General features: G+C 35.3%; 1 protein-coding gene across 1 annotated transcript in view; it reads right to left on the bottom strand.

Annotated features, from left to right (window-relative positions):
- The window catches only part of LOC114652772 (serine/threonine-protein kinase 32B-like), a 323,284-nt gene that overhangs the window by 258,111 nt on the left and 45,670 nt on the right, over nt 1-19,503 (bottom strand). Inside the window, exon 2 of the mRNA XM_028803089.2 lies at nt 8,833-8,888. Within this exon, the coding sequence (XP_028658922.2) occupies nt 8,833-8,888 (56 nt within the window). The remainder of the gene's footprint in view (nt 1-8,832; nt 8,889-19,503) is intronic.

The raw sequence follows: 19,503 nt of genomic DNA, 5'->3' as shown, positions 1-19,503 counted from the left end.
CTGCTACTTAACTGACCAGAAAAATATCCCAGAGGTTTCATTGAATTGATACTCTACTCTGATTTAAAAGTGTTTCGTTAATTTTTTTGAGCAGTACTAGGGGGCTTTCCCCCCTGCTCATTCTGCTCGCCAACCCCCCAGCCTGCACTACAAGCCAGCCACTTCATGTCGCTGCCACTTGTGTATGTGGATTTCACTTTCACCAAACAACAAATCTTTTAATTCTTGCGGATATGCCTCTTCAGTGGGAAGAAACACTACTTTTCCCTGATGGCAACACGAATTAGATGATCTATAAGTCTCCGACTTAAAATTTAAATCCAAACAATATATTTGATCTCTTTTCCCTGTTCTGTTATTTCACCGAGTAATAATTTCCATTTGTTTGCGCTAATACAATATTTACTATCATTTTTTTGAGGCTTTTGAATTTTAGTACTTTCATTATCTCTAACTTGCTCTGCAAGTGTATCGTGCCAATGTTTTTGAGTTCTTTACGACGTTCTACTTTGTCATCTTCCAGTCCCGGGTGTGGTTTAATCTCATGGCACAAAGTCTTGTCTCACGGGACGTGAAAGTATCTCTCTGACAAAGTCATGTCTTGTCCCAGGCTAAAAAATCTTGTCTCGTCCCAGGATTTTTTTTATTATAATAGAGAGATATATATTCTATAAATACATTTAGGTTTTCTATTGCTTCCTGTTGACTTTAGTTATCTGATTTAGTGTATTTTGTAGTCTAGTCAACATTTAAAGACCTGAGTTCAACATCCTGGTATTTATTCCGAAAACCCATGTGTTACTGATACAGTAAATAGGTACTTTAATTCTTACAAGATTTCAAGACTGGTTTGTGAGTTACCCACTTTTTATGTTTCTTCTTTAATTCAGAAGTATCTTCATGCTCACATTCTATTACTTGTACCTGGATTTAACTTTGGAAAGTATTCCTGTTTTTCTGTATAGTCTTTGCATTTTAAAGCCCAGAACTAGAGCTTATTGCCTGAAACACAGCATTTGTTTTGGAATTCCAGTTGACATGTCTGTAGTAGTAGGGTATTGTACCATGTTAGCCATTATGGATGCAATGAGAAGTCAAGCAAAATGACACCATTTGCTGGCTAACTAAAAAGATTACAATATGCAAGCTTTCGAGGCAGCATAGGCCCCTTTTTCTGGCAATAGCTTGACTTCTCAACTGCTACCTATGAAATTCTTCATGCACTTGTTCAAGAATATATTTTTTACTGCAATAAAAGCCCTCTTATGAGGTGCTTAAAGGTATACAGTATGTAACAAATACACCATAACTATCAGCTGTTAATTACCACTTTATTAACTAATTACCACATTATTTTAGAGCACTTGCACTCCACAATGATTTTTTTTTTATTTCTTACCCTTCTGTTTTGTGTTACATGTTTTGTCCATTAACACATGTTTAGATATTTCATTGTTGATTTTGCTAATTATGAGTTATTATGTTTCACATCTTCACATCTGTTGGTTTTACCTGTGCTGTTGTAACTATGTTCTGTTTCATTAAATGTACTGATGTTCTTTTGGATGAAGCCCCTAAGAGGCGGGGCCAGCATGATGTCACCTGGGCCTTGATCTTGATCATTCCTTGATCATTCCTATTACAGAGTACATTTTTCCTTAAATATTAAGCCGCAAAGACTCATATTTTCGTATTATGGTTCTTGATCGAAACCTTAATTGCACATTTTTACCATGGTAAAACTGCCTTGAATCTAACTAACTGGCACTCTATAAGTAAAATGTCTAACTTCATCTGTTTTAATAAACAATTTTGGTTATCTTTTGCATTTTGGATTTTTTCCAATATATATATACTAAGAAATCTATATAAAACAAACTAAATCTGACAGGACCTACTGTGTATCTGTCCATGCCTTCACACTGCCACTGCTGAAACATGCAGCCTGACTTTATAAACCTATTCATTCATAAAAAATCTAAATGATTCTACAGACAAACAAATGAATATATTTATTAGCTTTGCTGATATTTGTGTGTTTGATTATTATTAATGAGGCAACATACAGTATCACAAAATTATTAAATGAATCCTAGTTGCCTATTTCAGCTACTACAGGTTATAATTAGATTTCTGAATCTGATTGTGAAAGTACAACAACCAGGCCATGAAAATGTATTTATAGAAATGAAAACAGTAATCGGTAAAATGGCAGGGTAGAAGATTACTAAATTGCAGAGTAATTGTTAATTATGCAAACTACTGAAAAGATTCCCAAGTTCTTAAAAGAAAACTGAAAGAAGAGCAAATATAATACAAACATTACTTGTACAAACAGATATTTTTCAGCTGATCTGTAAGACTTTTGTTCAAGTGTGAGCTAAGAGACTTGTTTCAAGCTCTTCTACTGTATATACATCAAGCTGCAATAGGTGATTGCCTTTAATTCACAATCTGAGGAGTATCAGGTGACCTAATTGAACAGTACTTGGCACCGGAAGCAGTGATCCTGTTTCTGACAGCAGTGGCAGCTTGGTGACAAGAAGATAAATGCCTCCGGTTGCAAATAAGACTGATTACTTCAGTTTCCAGATTGAGGTCTCAGGAGGACATACACCGCAGCATGCAGTAGGTAGTATCTCATATTTGAGCTAAAACTGTATTTTGTAAAATAACATTTAAGAAGGAAATAATACCTTTACTAGTTGTTGCTAAAGCGTAAGCCAGCTGGACTTATTTTATAGCACTTTTAACACTTCTTTTTAATTATAATGTGATAGTAAAACTCATCATCCATTATAAAAGAAAAAAGAATGATGTTTATTTGAACAGAACAGGAATAAGTACATAATAAGACTGGAGTCTCAAAATGTTTCTTTATTTTTATATTGATCCCAATACAGTTTTCCCCCAAACTGTAACAAATTCACCATGTTTAATTTGATTTGGACTCTGTTTATAAAACTGTTTAAAAAGTTTGTGACTTCAGCAATGAAGCAGGTCGGTTTAAAAAATAGAATCCTCATTTAGCATCCAGGGACCAACCAAAAAGAATGAAATGCATGGAGTGTATTAAATTAAGGACAATGTCGCTGGTTTTCAGGATCTTACAGTACAGCCCTGTGTTTGCTATGTTTTTGGGTTTTTTTTCATTGCAGTTATTTTTATGATTACTAGTTATGATCCCCTTTGAATGTGTCCTAATTTGTTTAGTTTGTTTGGAATTATTGCTGTTCTTTTTGTTGTTCAGATTATGTAATAACTGCACTGTTATTGAACCACTGGAGACCAAAGGTTGATTGCAGCACAGAGTCTACAACCTTGCATTTTATTTTTAAAACCAAAAAAACATGTAATGTTAATATTGAGCTCAATTCTCATTTTTTCACCCATGTGTGACACAGATCTGATCCTTTGAGAGATGTTTGATTATCAAAAAGAAATTAAATCAATGCTTTTCAGAAAGGATTTACACTGCTTTCGTTAGTGACTGGCTTGCAAAAACCCTCCACATCTCAACCAGCCAGTTCTGTTTTCTCACATGTCCACAGATTTCTACATACAGTTCCAGCAGTGATAAATGTGCTCAACCCCACAACCACAATCTTTCATTTACAGTTTCTCTTCCTTGCCATCATGAGCTGATGGATTTGCACTCATCCTGCACTGAAAACAATGTGACGTAGCATAGCTAGTAAGTCACACCTGCCTGATAAGATCATTTTATTCATTTTGTACACAATCACCATAGATATGCTACACATTAATAGCAGATTTGGATTGCTCGCAAAATGAATTAAGCAATCAATATATATATATATATATATATATATATATATATATATATATATATATATAATATATATATATATATATATATATATATATCAGATACGGGGCAACAATAGATTCTGAGTCACTTTCAGCTGCAGTATGAACGTAGCCTTAAAAGATTCATGTCTGTTCAGACAAGAGCTTGTTTATATGGAAATATTAAATTGGGTTTATATTGTAACCCTTATTGTTGGGGTTTAACCTCTCTTATTGAAGGGGCCCATGACTTACATGGAAATATTAAATTGGGTTTCTACTGCAACCCTTATGGTTGGGGTCTAACCTCTGCTATTGAAGGCACCCGTGATTTTTTTGCATTACACGAGCGTTCACGATACGTTGTTTGCATGCAGTGCTTTTGAGCTGATATGCAGAATGCTGTGCACTGTGAAGAACAGTTATTGCATAAATCTCTAATACTTTTTGAAAGTGGGGAGTGGATAATAAGCATAAAAAGCTGTCTAGAACAGCTGGTGTTATGAGTAAAGTGAGTATGAGTGGTTTGTGCACAGACATTATGGCTAACTTCCACATCATAAAGCAAAATAAACCAACATGACCAGAACACAGATACTTCTTTTACATTTTTTTTCTAAAATTGATAACAATAATTATCTATAAACCATACTTCATTTACATATAGGATAGAAAATAGTAGCCTATTAGTAGTTTTGGTAAATTCAAGTCCTTTGAGTATCTTGCCATTGTTATTCATGGAGTTTCTCAATTTCTAGTATTATCCATGTATAGACCTCCTAAATTTAATGCGTCTTTCTTTGAGGAATTCTCAGACTTGGTGTCAATTATAATTACAAACTATGACACCCTCCTAATTGTCGGCGACTTTAACTTTCATATTGATAATCAGTGTGACCCAAAAGTAAAAGAATTCATGAACCTCCTGGACTCTTTTGATTTGAGACAGCTCGTTAGTCAGCCTACACATAAAGCAGGTCATACATTAGACTTAGTAATTACTAAAGGACTAAAAGTTGATGCAAAGCAGATCATTGATATTGGTCTATCAGACCATTTTCTGTTACTATTTAATATAGAAATATTGATAGAAAACATTCATGAGAAGCATATTGTTAAAAAACGCTTCTTTGATTCATCAGCAGCTTTAAAACTTACAAACATTCTAAGCAACCAGTCCGTTTATAGTGTTAACTACAATAGCGAGGATAATGTACTAAGGTGAGAGCTGCTGCTGACATAGTTGCACCTGAAAAGACAGTTAAAAAATCTTCTAGCATTGTTATACCATGGAAGACCCAAAGAGTGTCTGATTTAAAGAGAATATGCCGTAGAGCTGAGCGTAAATGGAGAAAAACTAAACTAACTATCCACTATGAGATATTGAAGGTTAAAATAACAGAATATAATATCACTGTTTTCTTGAGAGGCGCTGCTACTTCTCTAGAATTATAAATAACAATGCGAGTAATCCCAGAGTCTTATTCTCTACGATTGATCGTCTACTAAACCCAGGTAACTCAAAGGAATGCCTCCAAAATACTTCCAGTGAAACTTGTGAGGCTATTGCTGTATTTTTCAATCAAAAAATGAATAACATTAGAAATAATATAGTATATCTCCCCAACACTGCAGATCCTCTTAAGCCCCAGTACTCTGTTATAAACAGATTAAACTCTTTCACCAGGATAGATTTACCTGATTTACATAAAATAATTTCTCAACTGAGACCCACCACCTGCGTCTTTGACCCAATACCAACAAGTTTTTTCAAAGAAGTATCAGGCATGCTAATTGATAGTATTCTTGACATAGTAAACTCATAATTAGATACGGGGGTCTTCCCAGTCTTAAGACTGCTGTAGTTAAACCCCTACTCAAGAAAAATAATCTTGACCCCTCTGCTTTTGAAAATTTTAGACCCATTTCTGACCTGCCTTTCTTAAGTAAAATTCTAGAGAAGGCAGTCATTATGCAGCTAAATGACCACCTGAATAAACATGCTTTTCTTGATAAGTTTCAGTCGGGTTTCAGAACAAATCACAGTACAGAAACTGCACTCGTTAAAGTAGTACAGTAATCCCTCGCTATATCGCGCTTCGCCTTTCGCGGTTTCACTCCATCGCGGATTTTATATGTAAGCATATTTAAATATATATCGCGGATTTTTTGCTGGTTCGCGGATTTCTGCGGACAATGGGTCTTTTAATTTCTGGTACATGCTTCCTCAGTTGGTTTGCCCAGTTGATTTCATACAAGGGACGCTACTGGTGGATGGCTGAGAAGCTACCCAACTTACTTTTCTCTCTCTCTCTTGCGCTGACTCTCTCTGATCCTGACGTAGGGGGTGTGAGCAGGGGGGCTGTTCGCACACCTAGACTATATGGACGCTCGTCTAAAAATGCTGAAAGATTATCTTCACATTGCTACCTTCTGTGTGCAGCTGCTTCATGAAGCGACATGCTGCAAGGTGCTTCGCATACTTAAAAGCTCAAAGGGCACGTATTGATTTTTCTCTGTCTCTCTCTCTCTCTCTCTCTCTCCCTGCTCCTGACGGAGGGGGTGTGAGCTGCCGTCTTCAAAAGCTTTGTGCCGCGGTGCTTTGCATACTTAAAAGCCAAAAAGCCCTATTGATTTGTTTGCTTCACTCCTTTGAAGAGGAAGATATGTTTGCATTCTTTTAATTGTGAGACGGAACTGTCATCTCTGTCTTGTCATGGAGCACAGTTTAAAGTTTTGAAAAAGAGACAAATGTTTGTTTGCAGTGTTTGAATAACGTTCCTGTCTCTCTACAACCTCCTGTGTTTCTGCGCAAATCTGTGACCCAAGCATGACAATATAAAAATAACCATATAAACATATGGTTTCTACTTTGCGGATTTTCTTATTTCGCGGGTGGCTCTGGAACGCAACCCCCGCGATGGAGGAGGGATTACTGTACATTTCTTGCGGGTAAATGCAGACAGAGGCCATTTATCTGTTCTCATCCTCTTAGATCTGAGTGCCGCATTTGACACCATTGATCACAATATTCTTAGAAATCGCCATTGGTTAATGGGTGGGCCTCTCTGGCAGTGTCTTAAATTGGTTTGAATCCTACCTGGCAGGGAGAAAATTCTTTGTTAGTTGTGGTAATTATAACTCAAAGACACATGAAATTCTATATGGTGTTCCACAAGGCTCTATCCTGGGTCCACTGCTCTTTTCGATTTACATGCTTCCATTAGGTCAGATTATCTCGGGGCATAACGTGAGCTACCACAGCTATGCTGATGACACACAGCTGTATTTATCAATAATGTCTTACTTGTGTTTCTAAATGGATGAATAGTAATTTTCTCAAGCTAAATAAAGAGAAAACAGAAATTTTAGTGATTAGCAGTAATGGATATAATGAGGTTATAAGAAATAAACTTGATGCATTAGGATTAAAAGTCAAGACATAGGTAAAGAATTTAGGGGTAACTGTTGACTGAGACCTGAATTTTAAATCGCATATTAATCAGATCACTAGGACAGCATTTTTTCACTTAGGAAATATAGCAAAAGGTAGACCTCTTATATCACTGAAAGATGCTGAAAAATTAGTTCACGCTTTTGTTTTCAGTAGACTAGATTACTGTAACACACTCCTCTCAGGACTACTCAAAAAAGACATAAATCATTTGCAACTAGTGCAGAATGCAGCTACTAGAATCCTAACTAGAAAAAAAAAGAAAATCCGAGCACATTTCTCCAGTTTTAATGTCACTACACTGGTTACCTGTGTCATTCGGAATTGACTTTAAAATACTGCTTATGGTTTACAAAGCCTTAAATAATGTCGCTCCATCTTATATATCGGAATGTCTGACGCCTTATATTCCAAATCATAACCTTAGATCCTCAAATGAGTGTCTGCTTAGAATTTCAAGAGCTAAACTTAAAAGAAGTGGTGAGTCAGACTTCTGCTGTTATGCACCTAAAATCTGGAATAGCCTGCCAATAGGAATTCGCCAGGCTAATACAGTGGAGCACTTTAAAAAACTGCTAAAAACACATTACTTTAACATGGCTTTCTCATAACTTCATTTTAGTTTAATCCTGATGCTCTGTATATTCAATTAATTATCATAGCTATTCATGGTGGCTCCAAAATCCATACTAACCCCAACTCTCTCTTCTGTTTTTTTTCCCAGTTTTCTGTGGTGGCGACCTGCGCCACGACCACCTAATCAAAGCACCATGATGTTCCTACATTGATGGATTTAAAGCCAGAAGTCTACATGACCATCATCATCAAGCCCTTCCATGAGAACCTTAAATACAAAGAGGACTGATCATTTATGTTAGGTAGAATGCCCAGACGGGGCTGGGCGGTCTCATGGTCTGGAACCCCTGCAGATTTTTTTTTTCTCCAGCTGTCTGGAGTTTTTTTGTTTTTTCTGTCCTCCCTTGGACCTTACTCTTATTTTATGTTAATTAGTGTTGTCTTATTTTAATTCTTACTTTTTCTTTTTTTCTATTTTCTTCATCATGTAAAGCACTTTGAGCTGCATTATTTGTATGAAAATGTGCTATATAAATAAATGTATATTTATTGGTTGTTGTAGCCTGCCTAAGTTTAACAAGCCACATTGCTTATCGCTTCTTTCTCTTTATTCCTGATACTTTTGTTACACTTGTGATCAGAAACAATCAATTAGTTAATGGGAGAAAACAGTGCTTGGGCCAATAAGGAGAAAGGAACAGAGGCTTCAGTAGTCTCTGCCACAGTGCACATCCAAGGCTACATTTGATACATTTTTATGATACATTTTTATTAATTCTTCATCTTTAGTATTTTTTACATATTGTATGTGAGGATGCTCCAAAAATAAATTGGTTAAAGAACATTCTGAGTGAATATCTCACTAAGAGAACTTTGCTTGGTTGTGAACATGATACAAGCAGCAGTGTGTATAATATATTATGAAGCATATAATCAAAGAAAAAAGCAACTTCCACAATCATGCTAAAAAGGAAAAAAAGGAAATTGCTTACCTTTCCGAAACTACCCTTTCCAATGGCTCTGAGGATTTGGAAATGGTCAAAGTTAACTGAAAATAAACAAAAACATATTAAATTGTACAAAAAGCATCTATTCACCTAAACTATATTATACAGTGTTACCTGAGCAATTTACTCCATATTTATGCTCTGTAAATACAAATTTATATAAAGATTAGTGAACAATATCATGTGCTCAACAGACATGATATTTTGTTTTCCAGTTCTGATATAAAACACAGTATGGTGACATTTTCTTAAGTCCAGAAAAGGTCCAAATATCATGTAAATTTTTCATAAAGAGTTTGCTTTAAGAGGAAGTCTAGGTCTCCAACTGCAGATGAAAGGAAGCAACTGACTGTAGACTACTCTCGGTAAGATAAGTAGACACAATTCAGCATTGGTATTTTCTTTTGGATTTTACCTAGATTAACATGTTCTTCTAAAATATCTCTGATTGTTTACGCCTAGTATTGATGGCATGTACAATTAATGTGAAAACATCCTTGCTGGCAAATATACCTAAATACTGAATATCAGACACTCTAATACTAGGGAGTACTTTTATTTGTACTGCTAGATTTTCATAGGGATTGTGTTATTCCAGTGTTTGGATTTTTTTTTTTGTTCTTTTTTTCGCCTTATACAATTTCTTGTATTAGGAATTTGTTAGTTTTCGCATACCCCTTGGGGTCAGAGTGCAGGGTCAGCTATTGTACAGCGCTCCTGGAGCAATTGAAGGTTAAGGGCCTTGCTCAAGGGCCCAGCAGAGTAGGATCTCTCTTCAAACCGGCAACCTTCGGGATACCAGCGCAGATCCTTAGCTGGATTTGTTAGTAATGAGAGTTTTATCTTCAAAATCAGTGTTTAATCTGCTGGACACTGATCCCTTGGTTTCTGGGTCTGGACTGGCGGCCTAGATGCCCAGGACCTAACATTCAATGTCCTAGATCTCTGTCTATTTTAATCAAAATTACTGTGTAAATATATTTGGGTTGCTGCTACTTTAGGTCCTCAATAACTACAGTAAGTACCAAAAGGGAAATGCCTAATATGGTAACAAATTAAACCAGTCCAGGATTTATCTTGTCAGGGTCACAAAAAATTCCAAAAATTAGCCTACCTTTCTGATCGACTCCAGTTTAACTTGGCCTTATTGGTATATGAAAGTGTCTATAATATCCATGACACATTCCATAGGAAACACAAAACACACAATCCCTGTAGACAATTTTAAAAAGGAATTTATCTTTTACTTAAAATTCATACTACTGTATACACCTAGTTGTAATCACATACCACCAACGTCTGTAAGTCATTTTTGACAAATGGTCTATTGATTTAATGCAGAGTCCCACCTAAGAAACACCCTACAATCAAGACTCTTGGCTATGAGATGCTACTAAGGTAACAAATCGAACAAATGTTTCTAAACTGGATATATGTGTAACCAAAATTGGTGAATCACCCAATTAATCAATTAATCTTTTCCAATAATGAGAAGGGAAAAATAAAATGTTGATAATGGGGGAAGTCAAAAATAAAGCCAGTCGGTCATTTTACACTGGATATGTTTCTTATATCAAAGAGTGCATTTTATACTACAATTCTTCCTATATTTAGAAGGTGGTAAATATAAAATCTTTGCTCTTTTTTCAAATGTGTATTTTTTTGTTGTTCAAATGACAAATATCAAATGTATTTGTCAAATATCTCATTTACTTCTCAATTATCCAACTTAAATGTCAGTTATCTAGTTTATTTAGCAAATGTCTTGTTTGTCAAAAATCCAGCTTCAAAATCAAATATCAAGAAATATGACAAATGCCTCTGTTATGTGTCATATACTGTATCTACCTTAAATGTTAAGTATTCAACTTAAATGGCCAAAAATGTCAGAATTTGCTTATCCATTTATAAGAAACTAGCTGTCCCCAGCGGCTCCGCCTGTATAGTAGTGAAACAGGACAGTGAGGAGGGCCCTGTCCCACACTCCTGATATCACGTTTCCCCCTCCCCTTGGCTCGCAGCCTCTTAGATTAGCGCAAATATATCGCTCCTGCAAGTGAACTGTGATCCTTAGCGTGATGAGAGAAGTCGTAAAATCAACCGAAATGTTCAAGCAAATTATAGAAAAAAACCCAATCTAAATCCACTACGTAGTTCTCTCGTTCGCTAGCTAAGGAACACGCCCCGAGGCTGACTCGTGAGTGAGAAGGGCCCCGCCCCCTTCCCCTCGGCCCGCTGTGTGTCTCTCAGATTCGCACAAATAAATCGGTACCACAAATAAACTATGATACATAGCACAAAGAGAGAAGTTGCAAAGTTAACCGGAATGTTCAAACGAATTATTGAAAAAAACCCGATCTAAATCCACTAAGTAGATCTCTCATGAAAAGCGGACAGACATACAGACAGAAACTGGATTTTATATATAGAGAGATGTACTAATTTACTTTGTGAGGTTGAAGTACTAAATAAACATGAATAGCTACATCACACATTTGAAATATTAAAATGTGAAATTCAATTTAAATATTTAAAGTCTAAATATTCCAAATTGTAATAGATATTTGTCATTTTTCAGCTTCTTATCGAGGTCCATAGAAGGCTAGATCGCAAGTAAAGGATGAAAAATATTATATTTGTAATCACTGACCTTGAAATAGTCTAACCAACATGCTTATGTCTGAAATTTGTCATTTTTAAACTGTCTGGGAGTGGCTCTTTGAGGGTTAGGACCTCCAGTAAAGAATCATGTATCAAAAATATTATCATATTCATGATCAGCAACCTCAAAATACCATAAAACAACACTCCACATGCCTATATTACTGATCCCCATTTTTTCAAAGTTTTGTGAAAAGAACTAACTTTGACCCCCCCACCCCCTTTATTCCAATAGAAAGTGTGCCCTTGGGATGAGTTGGTATGGCATGCACAGCCTTCTGATCATTTTTGCCGAAGATACCTATTGGTTTGGTCTTTATCATAAGGATGTCATTTCCTGCACAAAATATGGTTCAAAACATTAGGGATTTTCAGTTCTAGACTGACAAAAAATAAAAGAAAACCCCAAAAAAGGTGAATGCCTTGCATAAGTAGACATCAAAAGGATTTGAACGGTATATCATACAGTATGTGGGAGTTTTCCCACATACTGATGAGTCAGGAGGTGCCCACTGACAAAAAAAAGTATTTAAAAGAGTTTCACAAGTAATTTCTTATTAACACAATATCTCACTTATATGTCAGATATCTAGTTTACATGACAAATGCCTAAATTATTAGTCAAATATATGGTAAATGTCTCACTCATCCAGCTTGAATCTCAAATATCCAGATTATATTTAATGGCAATGTCAAAGCATGTATCATCATTAAATATAGCTCTAATCCAGCATCATTTAAAATTCAAGACCTGTCCTTATCCCAGCTTCAGCTGTACACTCAATGTCTCTGATAATTCTCTATAGAAATAAGAAAGCTGCAAATCATGCTGCAATTTGAGCTCACTTTTACTGTGGAAAGTTTTTTGTAAGCAGAATACTGATGCGGTAGTAAGGTGGTGTGATAAGTACATTACCATTTTCTACTCAACTTTTAGGACTTACACATGCCCTTTATAATTAACTTTGTTGAATAAATCCTATATATTTCCCCTTTTCTCAATTAACTTAAAAACCAGACAGGAGTCCTGTAATTGTCATGTGTATGATGCACATAGTGACGTGACCGATATGAAATGGCATAGCATAAAGACATAAATGTAAAGGTAATCACCATCAACTTGGTCAATACTAATGAAAATAATGAGAGAAATAGAATTCTCAGGAAAGAAATCTCAGAATAGACAAAAACACATGCATAAATCATACTATGATTACAATCTACAAAGAAACTTTCAATTTTCAAAGCCAGGGCAGGGTTAACAGATAAATGGACTTTATTAGAATTTATGTAAATACGTTCTGAAATGGACAAGTGCTTTAAATGCCATGGTGACAGTTACTTCAAAAAAAGCTTTAGTAATGGAGTCAGTGAGAGTGAGAAGCAGGCTGTGAATCCCTGTAAAATCTAGGCTTGTACATTATTAAATACAGGATAAGAACAAATTCCCAAGGTGTATTTGAAATCACCTCACTCAACCCTAGGGAGTAGTGCTGTGGACTGTTACAGACATGGACCTAAAATAACTGAATGCATAATTAGAAAGCAATACCATAAAAAAAATATTTTAAAACATTCCAAATTTCCCTCCAGTATTTACAGCCTAAAATCTCCATACAAGTTAAAAAGCACAGAGATACAAACGTACAACAATCTTCTAGCTAAAGTTCAAATGCAACTTCAAAAAACATTAATGACATAAAATAAATCCTGAATTACAAAAAGCTTAACTGAGATCTCATTGATACATGCATTATTTAACTATAAAATTGGGAGGAATTATCAAAGTTCTATTAGGACAGTACAAAGTATAAACAAAAGGAAATAAAATCTGCTGTAACTTTGGACCTTTCGTGGTAGGGTGCCACTCTCACCTGCCACTCTTTCCAGCTCCACAATAAACACTTCCTTCTTTAACTCCTGCCTCTCTCTTTTTCTGGTTTCTCTTACAGTGTCACACACTATCTCGAATCTCTTACACCACACAGTAAGACCTTGTCCCTCTCACCCTCACTGGTTTCAGGTGGTTTAAATCCTCTTACTAGACTGAATTATTTCCAGTCTCTGCAGCAGGTACTGGTGGCCCCCTGAGACCACTACACGGTTAAGACCACTACATAATTTAAAGGGATAGATCTCTTAAACTATCTGTAGACCTTGTTCCAGTCCTTCCACTAAGGGGCTATGAACTAGCACCTATTGGAGGAGGAGGAGAAAAAACTGCCTCAGACCAGTCTTACTACATTATTTCTTTTCAAAATGCAACATAGTCCTACTCATGAGAGAGAAACTCTCCCTTTGTACTCTGTCGGTCAAGTGATCATCTGCCCTCTGTCCATCCTGGATGTCCTCACACTTTTCTCACACCAAGCTACCAGGAAATTGAGATATCCTGATGCTGGCCTTCTCACTTGTGCAACTCTTTACCAAAGCTCATTAGGCTTTGCCGTGCCTACTTTCTGGAACTCTAGTTTGTTAGTGAAGCATCATTAGTGGTCACATTCAAATTGGTCTTAACATGTTTAGTTGGACAAGTAAGGCACTCCAGGGAACAAATCCTTTAGTCACCAACAGAGATATAATAAGCTCTTTCTTCAGGAGCTTGGAGGAAAATAGTTTGGGGATTTTTAACAGAATCAGTGCACAAATTCAAAAACAGAATTTATTTCTCTTATTAATTTTATTTTGTGACTGTTTTTCAAGTGCTAAGTCTTTCATGAAAGTATTACCTTTGGCTTAAGTAAAATTTTGGATACTTCACGGTGCATATTGCCATTTTTTTGTACAAAAATTGTGCTTGGTAATTTGCTGTATCCTCTACGACTAAATAGCTTTGCCCATGGATTTAAGCTTTGGCAACTGCAAGGAGAAAATCAAAACCACAAAACAGCACAGTAGTGACACGATCAAGAGTATAAAAATAATAACTTGTCAGAACAAAGCCAAAAAATCAGAATATATGCATTAAACCTCTCTGACAAATCATAAGTGTATTTAGTTGCATTTTAATCAGCTATACCTGCAACTTTATTTTTTCATTCAAATCTCTGGGTCTACTCCTGATCTCAGTTTCTAACTGTATTACTTTATAATGTCAGTCTAGTCCCAGTTCATTCTTTCTTAAGTAGACTCTGTTAAAGTTTATTTTCATTTATTTATCATGCATTGGAATGGTCATGTATTTTATTTTGCTTTAATGAAATGCATCCTTACTACAACCTCAACTCAGAAAAGGTTGGGAAGTATGTAAATATATAAATAAAAAACAGCGCACAGCAATTTCACAATTCACTTTGACTTGTAATCATTCACAAACAGTATAAAGACAAGATAGTTAATGTTTAGTCTGGTCAATTTTATTTTTCATAAATATACATCCATTCTTGCCATTGAGGGCCTGCAAGACATTCCACAAAAGTTGGCATGGGGCAGTTTAGGGCCAATAGTGAGTGTAAAAAAGAAAATAATAACAGTAGAACTAGATGATATTTGATAGGTACTTGCATTCATTCTTTGGTATAAAAGTTGCATCCAGGAAATTTCTAGGCCTGTAGGAGCAAAGATGGGCCAAGAATCACCAATTATTCTACAAATACATGAGAAAATCATTCTAAAGTTTAAAAACAATACTTGTCAAAGAAATGTCAGAAGTGATTTGGGTATTTCACTGGCAATAGTGCATAATAAATTTAAAACATTCAAGGAATCTGGAGAAGTGCATAAAGGGCAAAGGTGCAACGTAAGCTGATTGCTTGTGTTATGTGATCCCTCAGATGGCACTGCATCAAGAAAGGTCATTCCTTAATAAGTGATATAACCACATGGCTCAAGAGTACTTTGGCAAACCTTAATCAAGTAACACAATATGTACTTACTGTACATCACCAAATGCTGGTTAAAAATGCACTGTGCAAAAACAGTGTCCAGAAGTGTCATTGGCTTCTCTGGGCTTGGAGGTATCTAGAATCGACCGTCAAATACAGGAAATGAGTATTGTAGTCAGATGGATCAATATTTCAGGTCTTTTTGGAAGGATAGCATGTTATTTTCTCCAGAAAAAAATATGAAAAGGACCATCCAGTCTGCTACGGCTACTAGTACAGAAACCAGCATCTGTGAAGGTATGGGGTTATCAGTACCCTGGGCAAGGGGTAACTTGCATTTCTGTGAAGGCACCATTAATAATGAAAGTACATACAGATTTTAGAGCAACATATGCTGCCTTCAAGATGACACCTCTTCCATGAGTATTAAAAGTGTTTATTAAAAAAAAAACCAATGAAATTCATTAGTGGTAACATCAATTAATGTTTTCAATTCAGAGATCATTTATCATGATTTACTAATAACAGCCTTTTGTTCTTATTTGCAGTTTCCTTATTGTGCCCACTTTTTACAAGTTGGGGTCATAGTTTTGTACCGTGCTTAGAAATGGCATGCTCTGAATAGTGTTATATAGAAAATTAAAATTGACTGATTCGTTTTATACAGCTTGATACTTCATCTGCCACTTTTCTCTTTTCTTTTATGGAACGGGCATGACGCACACATTGCGAGGCATAGTAATAGCACTCTGTTACATTACCCTTCATATCGCCTATACAGTGGGTGCATTTATCCTTATGGCTTGTCTGGGGACAACGCATGTCTGATTAGAAAAAAAAACAGCAGTTATAACAGAGGCATGAGTCTCTAAAAAACATTTTAAGAAATTAGAAAATTAAGCAAAATGAAGATGTTTATTAAAAGTCAAAAATGCATCTTGTTATTTTGACACTGACCCTTTACTGTATTATAATTAAGTCAGTCTCACAAGCAATGCATTTAGCAGAATGTTTATACGTCAATCAGTAAAAGGATTATTAACCTAAGTGGCACTTACAGAGACAGGAATATATTACTGATGCTTAGAGCACCTTGAATTGATTTTAGCAGGAAACAGGGCTGTGAATTCTAAAATTAGAGTTTATGGTTACAGTTGCCATAATTTGTTAGAAACAAACATCACAAATAAATATGCTCATTGATTTTTATCAGATGAAACTAATAAAACTGAAAATAATATTTGGAATAATAACAACAATTCTTACCTAACTCTCTTAAGATATTCTTTAAAGATAAAAAGACACTGCATGTAGAATATAAATAATAATGGATTACAATGTTCATCCATCTTTAAAACCTATTTTGATTTCAGGGCTGCAACACTTTGCAAATATATAAAAAACAACTGAATGCAAGTTCACTCACTCATTGTTGTTTTTACATGACCAATTAAACATCTCCTGTCTTTGAGATTCAATAAAAAATCCATTCAGACACACGTGGAACATGTAAGCTCTCCAGAGACAGTGGATCAGTTGGTAATCAAACTCTCATCCTTAGAGCTTGGAGGCAATAGCGCAAAACAATGCGCCACTCACAATGGATATGAATATCCCTATTATGATTTATGAGAAAGCAAACTTTAAATTTGTAGGTTTCATTTCAGGTTAATTTTATATATGATATTTGTTATAGTATAATTCTGTTGAAGGAGACCCTCACTAAAATAAGGTAAGTTTGATTTAAAAAAAATTATTTAATTTAACTTCAGCAATGACTCACAAATAATTCCAGATGAACTGGGCCTGATCCCACAAGCAGTTCATTGCTCCTTTTTTATATAAAAATTAGTAATTAATCACATTTTAAATGTGCACAGAACATGTTTTTATTTGCTGGAAACTGAAATTAGATTTTACTACCAGTTATTAATGACAGTCAACTATTATTTCTGAGTTTAGGAAAACTTTGTATAACAATTATTTGATATGCACACTTTAGATCATGTAAATTATTTGTTTGTTACATTTTATTAATTGTGATGTGCCCTATCCAGAGATAGTTACTGTTTTATGTGAGATAATTCCAGGCCACCTCCCAAAATTATATTTGGCAGGCTTGAGAATATTATATTATGTGTATTGCATTTTACAAATCATGAGAGTTATGTGACCAAAAGCTATGTTGGTTCTCAGTTTCGAATTTTACCTTAGAGAATATAAAAGATGGTAATACAAGCCAACAATAATCACTAAAAATGTAATGTAAAAAGACATAATTTTACATCTTCATGTTCTAAATCTGTATCATATTTTATTGTTTTTTCCAAATACAGGGTGGGCAATGTGTGGGGGTATCACTTTTTTCCTGCATTCTCTTTCCTGTGGGTGTCCACCATTAGAGCATGATTTTAGGAAATTGAATGAAGATAGATTACTAGAAAATAATATACTGATATGAGGAAAACAGTCAAACTCTAAAAGACGATGACCAGGATGAGGTTTAAACTAAGGTTGTCCGAAGAACACGGCTTCTTTTCAGCAGTCTGGTAATTGTCTAATCAAGTTATCCATAGAACTTTAGTTTCCGTGTTTACTTGACTAGTCATCTTGCTTTCTTTACTCTCCTTTCATTGTTATCCTTTTATCTGTCACTCATTCTGCTCACTCAGTTGGGTAACAAACAGGTCTCATTTTCCACATAACTAGCTTTTTTCTCATGTTTTCGTTCATTCATCTACATACCCCTGAAGGATGCCACCCAGTTGCCATTAGCTACTGTCAATAACATTGATATGATCATAAATGACTTGTCACATTTCTTCACTGAACAAATCCTACCACTTTCTTAATATCATTCCTTCCTTAATATAAATGTCAATTAACTTCTTGCTCACACTCATGTTCTCTCTAGTTTGACCCCTAGTGTAATCTTTCTGGCTTCTACTAATTACAATTTGATATTCCCAGTCATTAAGATTCCTTCAGACTAATGTTTTGCTTTATCCACTGTTTTTCTGCTTTGTTCTCCATTGATTTCTCATTGCTTTCAAGATCCAATGAAACCTATTCCTAATTACAGCTCCCCGAATAGCTATGCTCCTCATTACATCCAGGCTTTGATCTCTCCATATTTTCATACAAGAAACCTGTGTTCTACTTCAGCCTGCCTACTAAATGGGTTTCCTGTCCCCAGTGATAATGATAATGTATAATGTTTTCTAATCTTCGCTTTTGTGACACAAATTCCCCATAGCAATACAAATTGCTCCCATTCTATAGAACTTCAGGTGCCATTTGAAGACCCACCACTTTATGTACCATCTTGGAAAATCTTATGTTATTTAGTACTCAGAACTACTCATCGTTTACTGGCATTATCAGCCCCAATGCACTGTGTTTTTATTGAACTAACAAGACATAACATTCTTAAAACCAATTAATCCAGCTTAGTGTTATGGAGGTCTGGAGACTATCCATGCAGCATTGCCACAGCTCTGGACAGGGCACTGGTCCATTGCAGGAGTTATTCATTCATATAGCAACAAGGGCCTAAATTAGAGCTGCCAGTAAATCTAACAGATATATCCTTTGGATGACTAACGAAAATCTTGGCAAGCTGGGAGTAACGTGCACATTTCACACAGGCAGAAATTAGGCATGTGATTTAAAACCCAGGACACTGATTCTGTAAGTAAGTGGTGCTAACTACTGCATTACTATGCTGTTGCTGATCTTTTATAAATAAATTAAAACATTGTGGTAATATGTGTTAAGTTTTTAGAAAAGGATTGTTTGGAATCAGCCCTCTTACAATTTTTCATTATATATTCTACTTCTATGCAATCACTTCCAAATTTCTTACACTTGTTATTTCCTTTTCTTGAATGATATGAAGTAGACATTTTCAACTCTTCAAATGGCACAACAATAAAATAATACAAAAAATGAAAGTAATTCATTTTCATATATTTAAAAGGTCACTAAAATGTTTAATTCCAGGGTAATGTTAGTGCAGTTTCAGAAAGTCATGACCTATTAAAAAATGCACATCACATGTGGGAAATATTGGAAAAATAAGCCATTAATTTGTGAAAAGGAGGTTCTGTATAAACAGGTCATCTTGATTTTCTAACAGTAGGCGACACTCATATATCTCACAAATATAGAT

Source organism: Erpetoichthys calabaricus, chromosome 5, assembly GCF_900747795.2.
Source record: "Erpetoichthys calabaricus chromosome 5, fErpCal1.3, whole genome shotgun sequence".
NCBI lineage: Eukaryota > Metazoa > Chordata > Cladistia > Polypteriformes > Polypteridae > Erpetoichthys > Erpetoichthys calabaricus.
The sequence above is the reverse complement of the archived record's forward strand: the minus strand, read 5'-3'. Positions and strand labels throughout refer to the sequence as shown.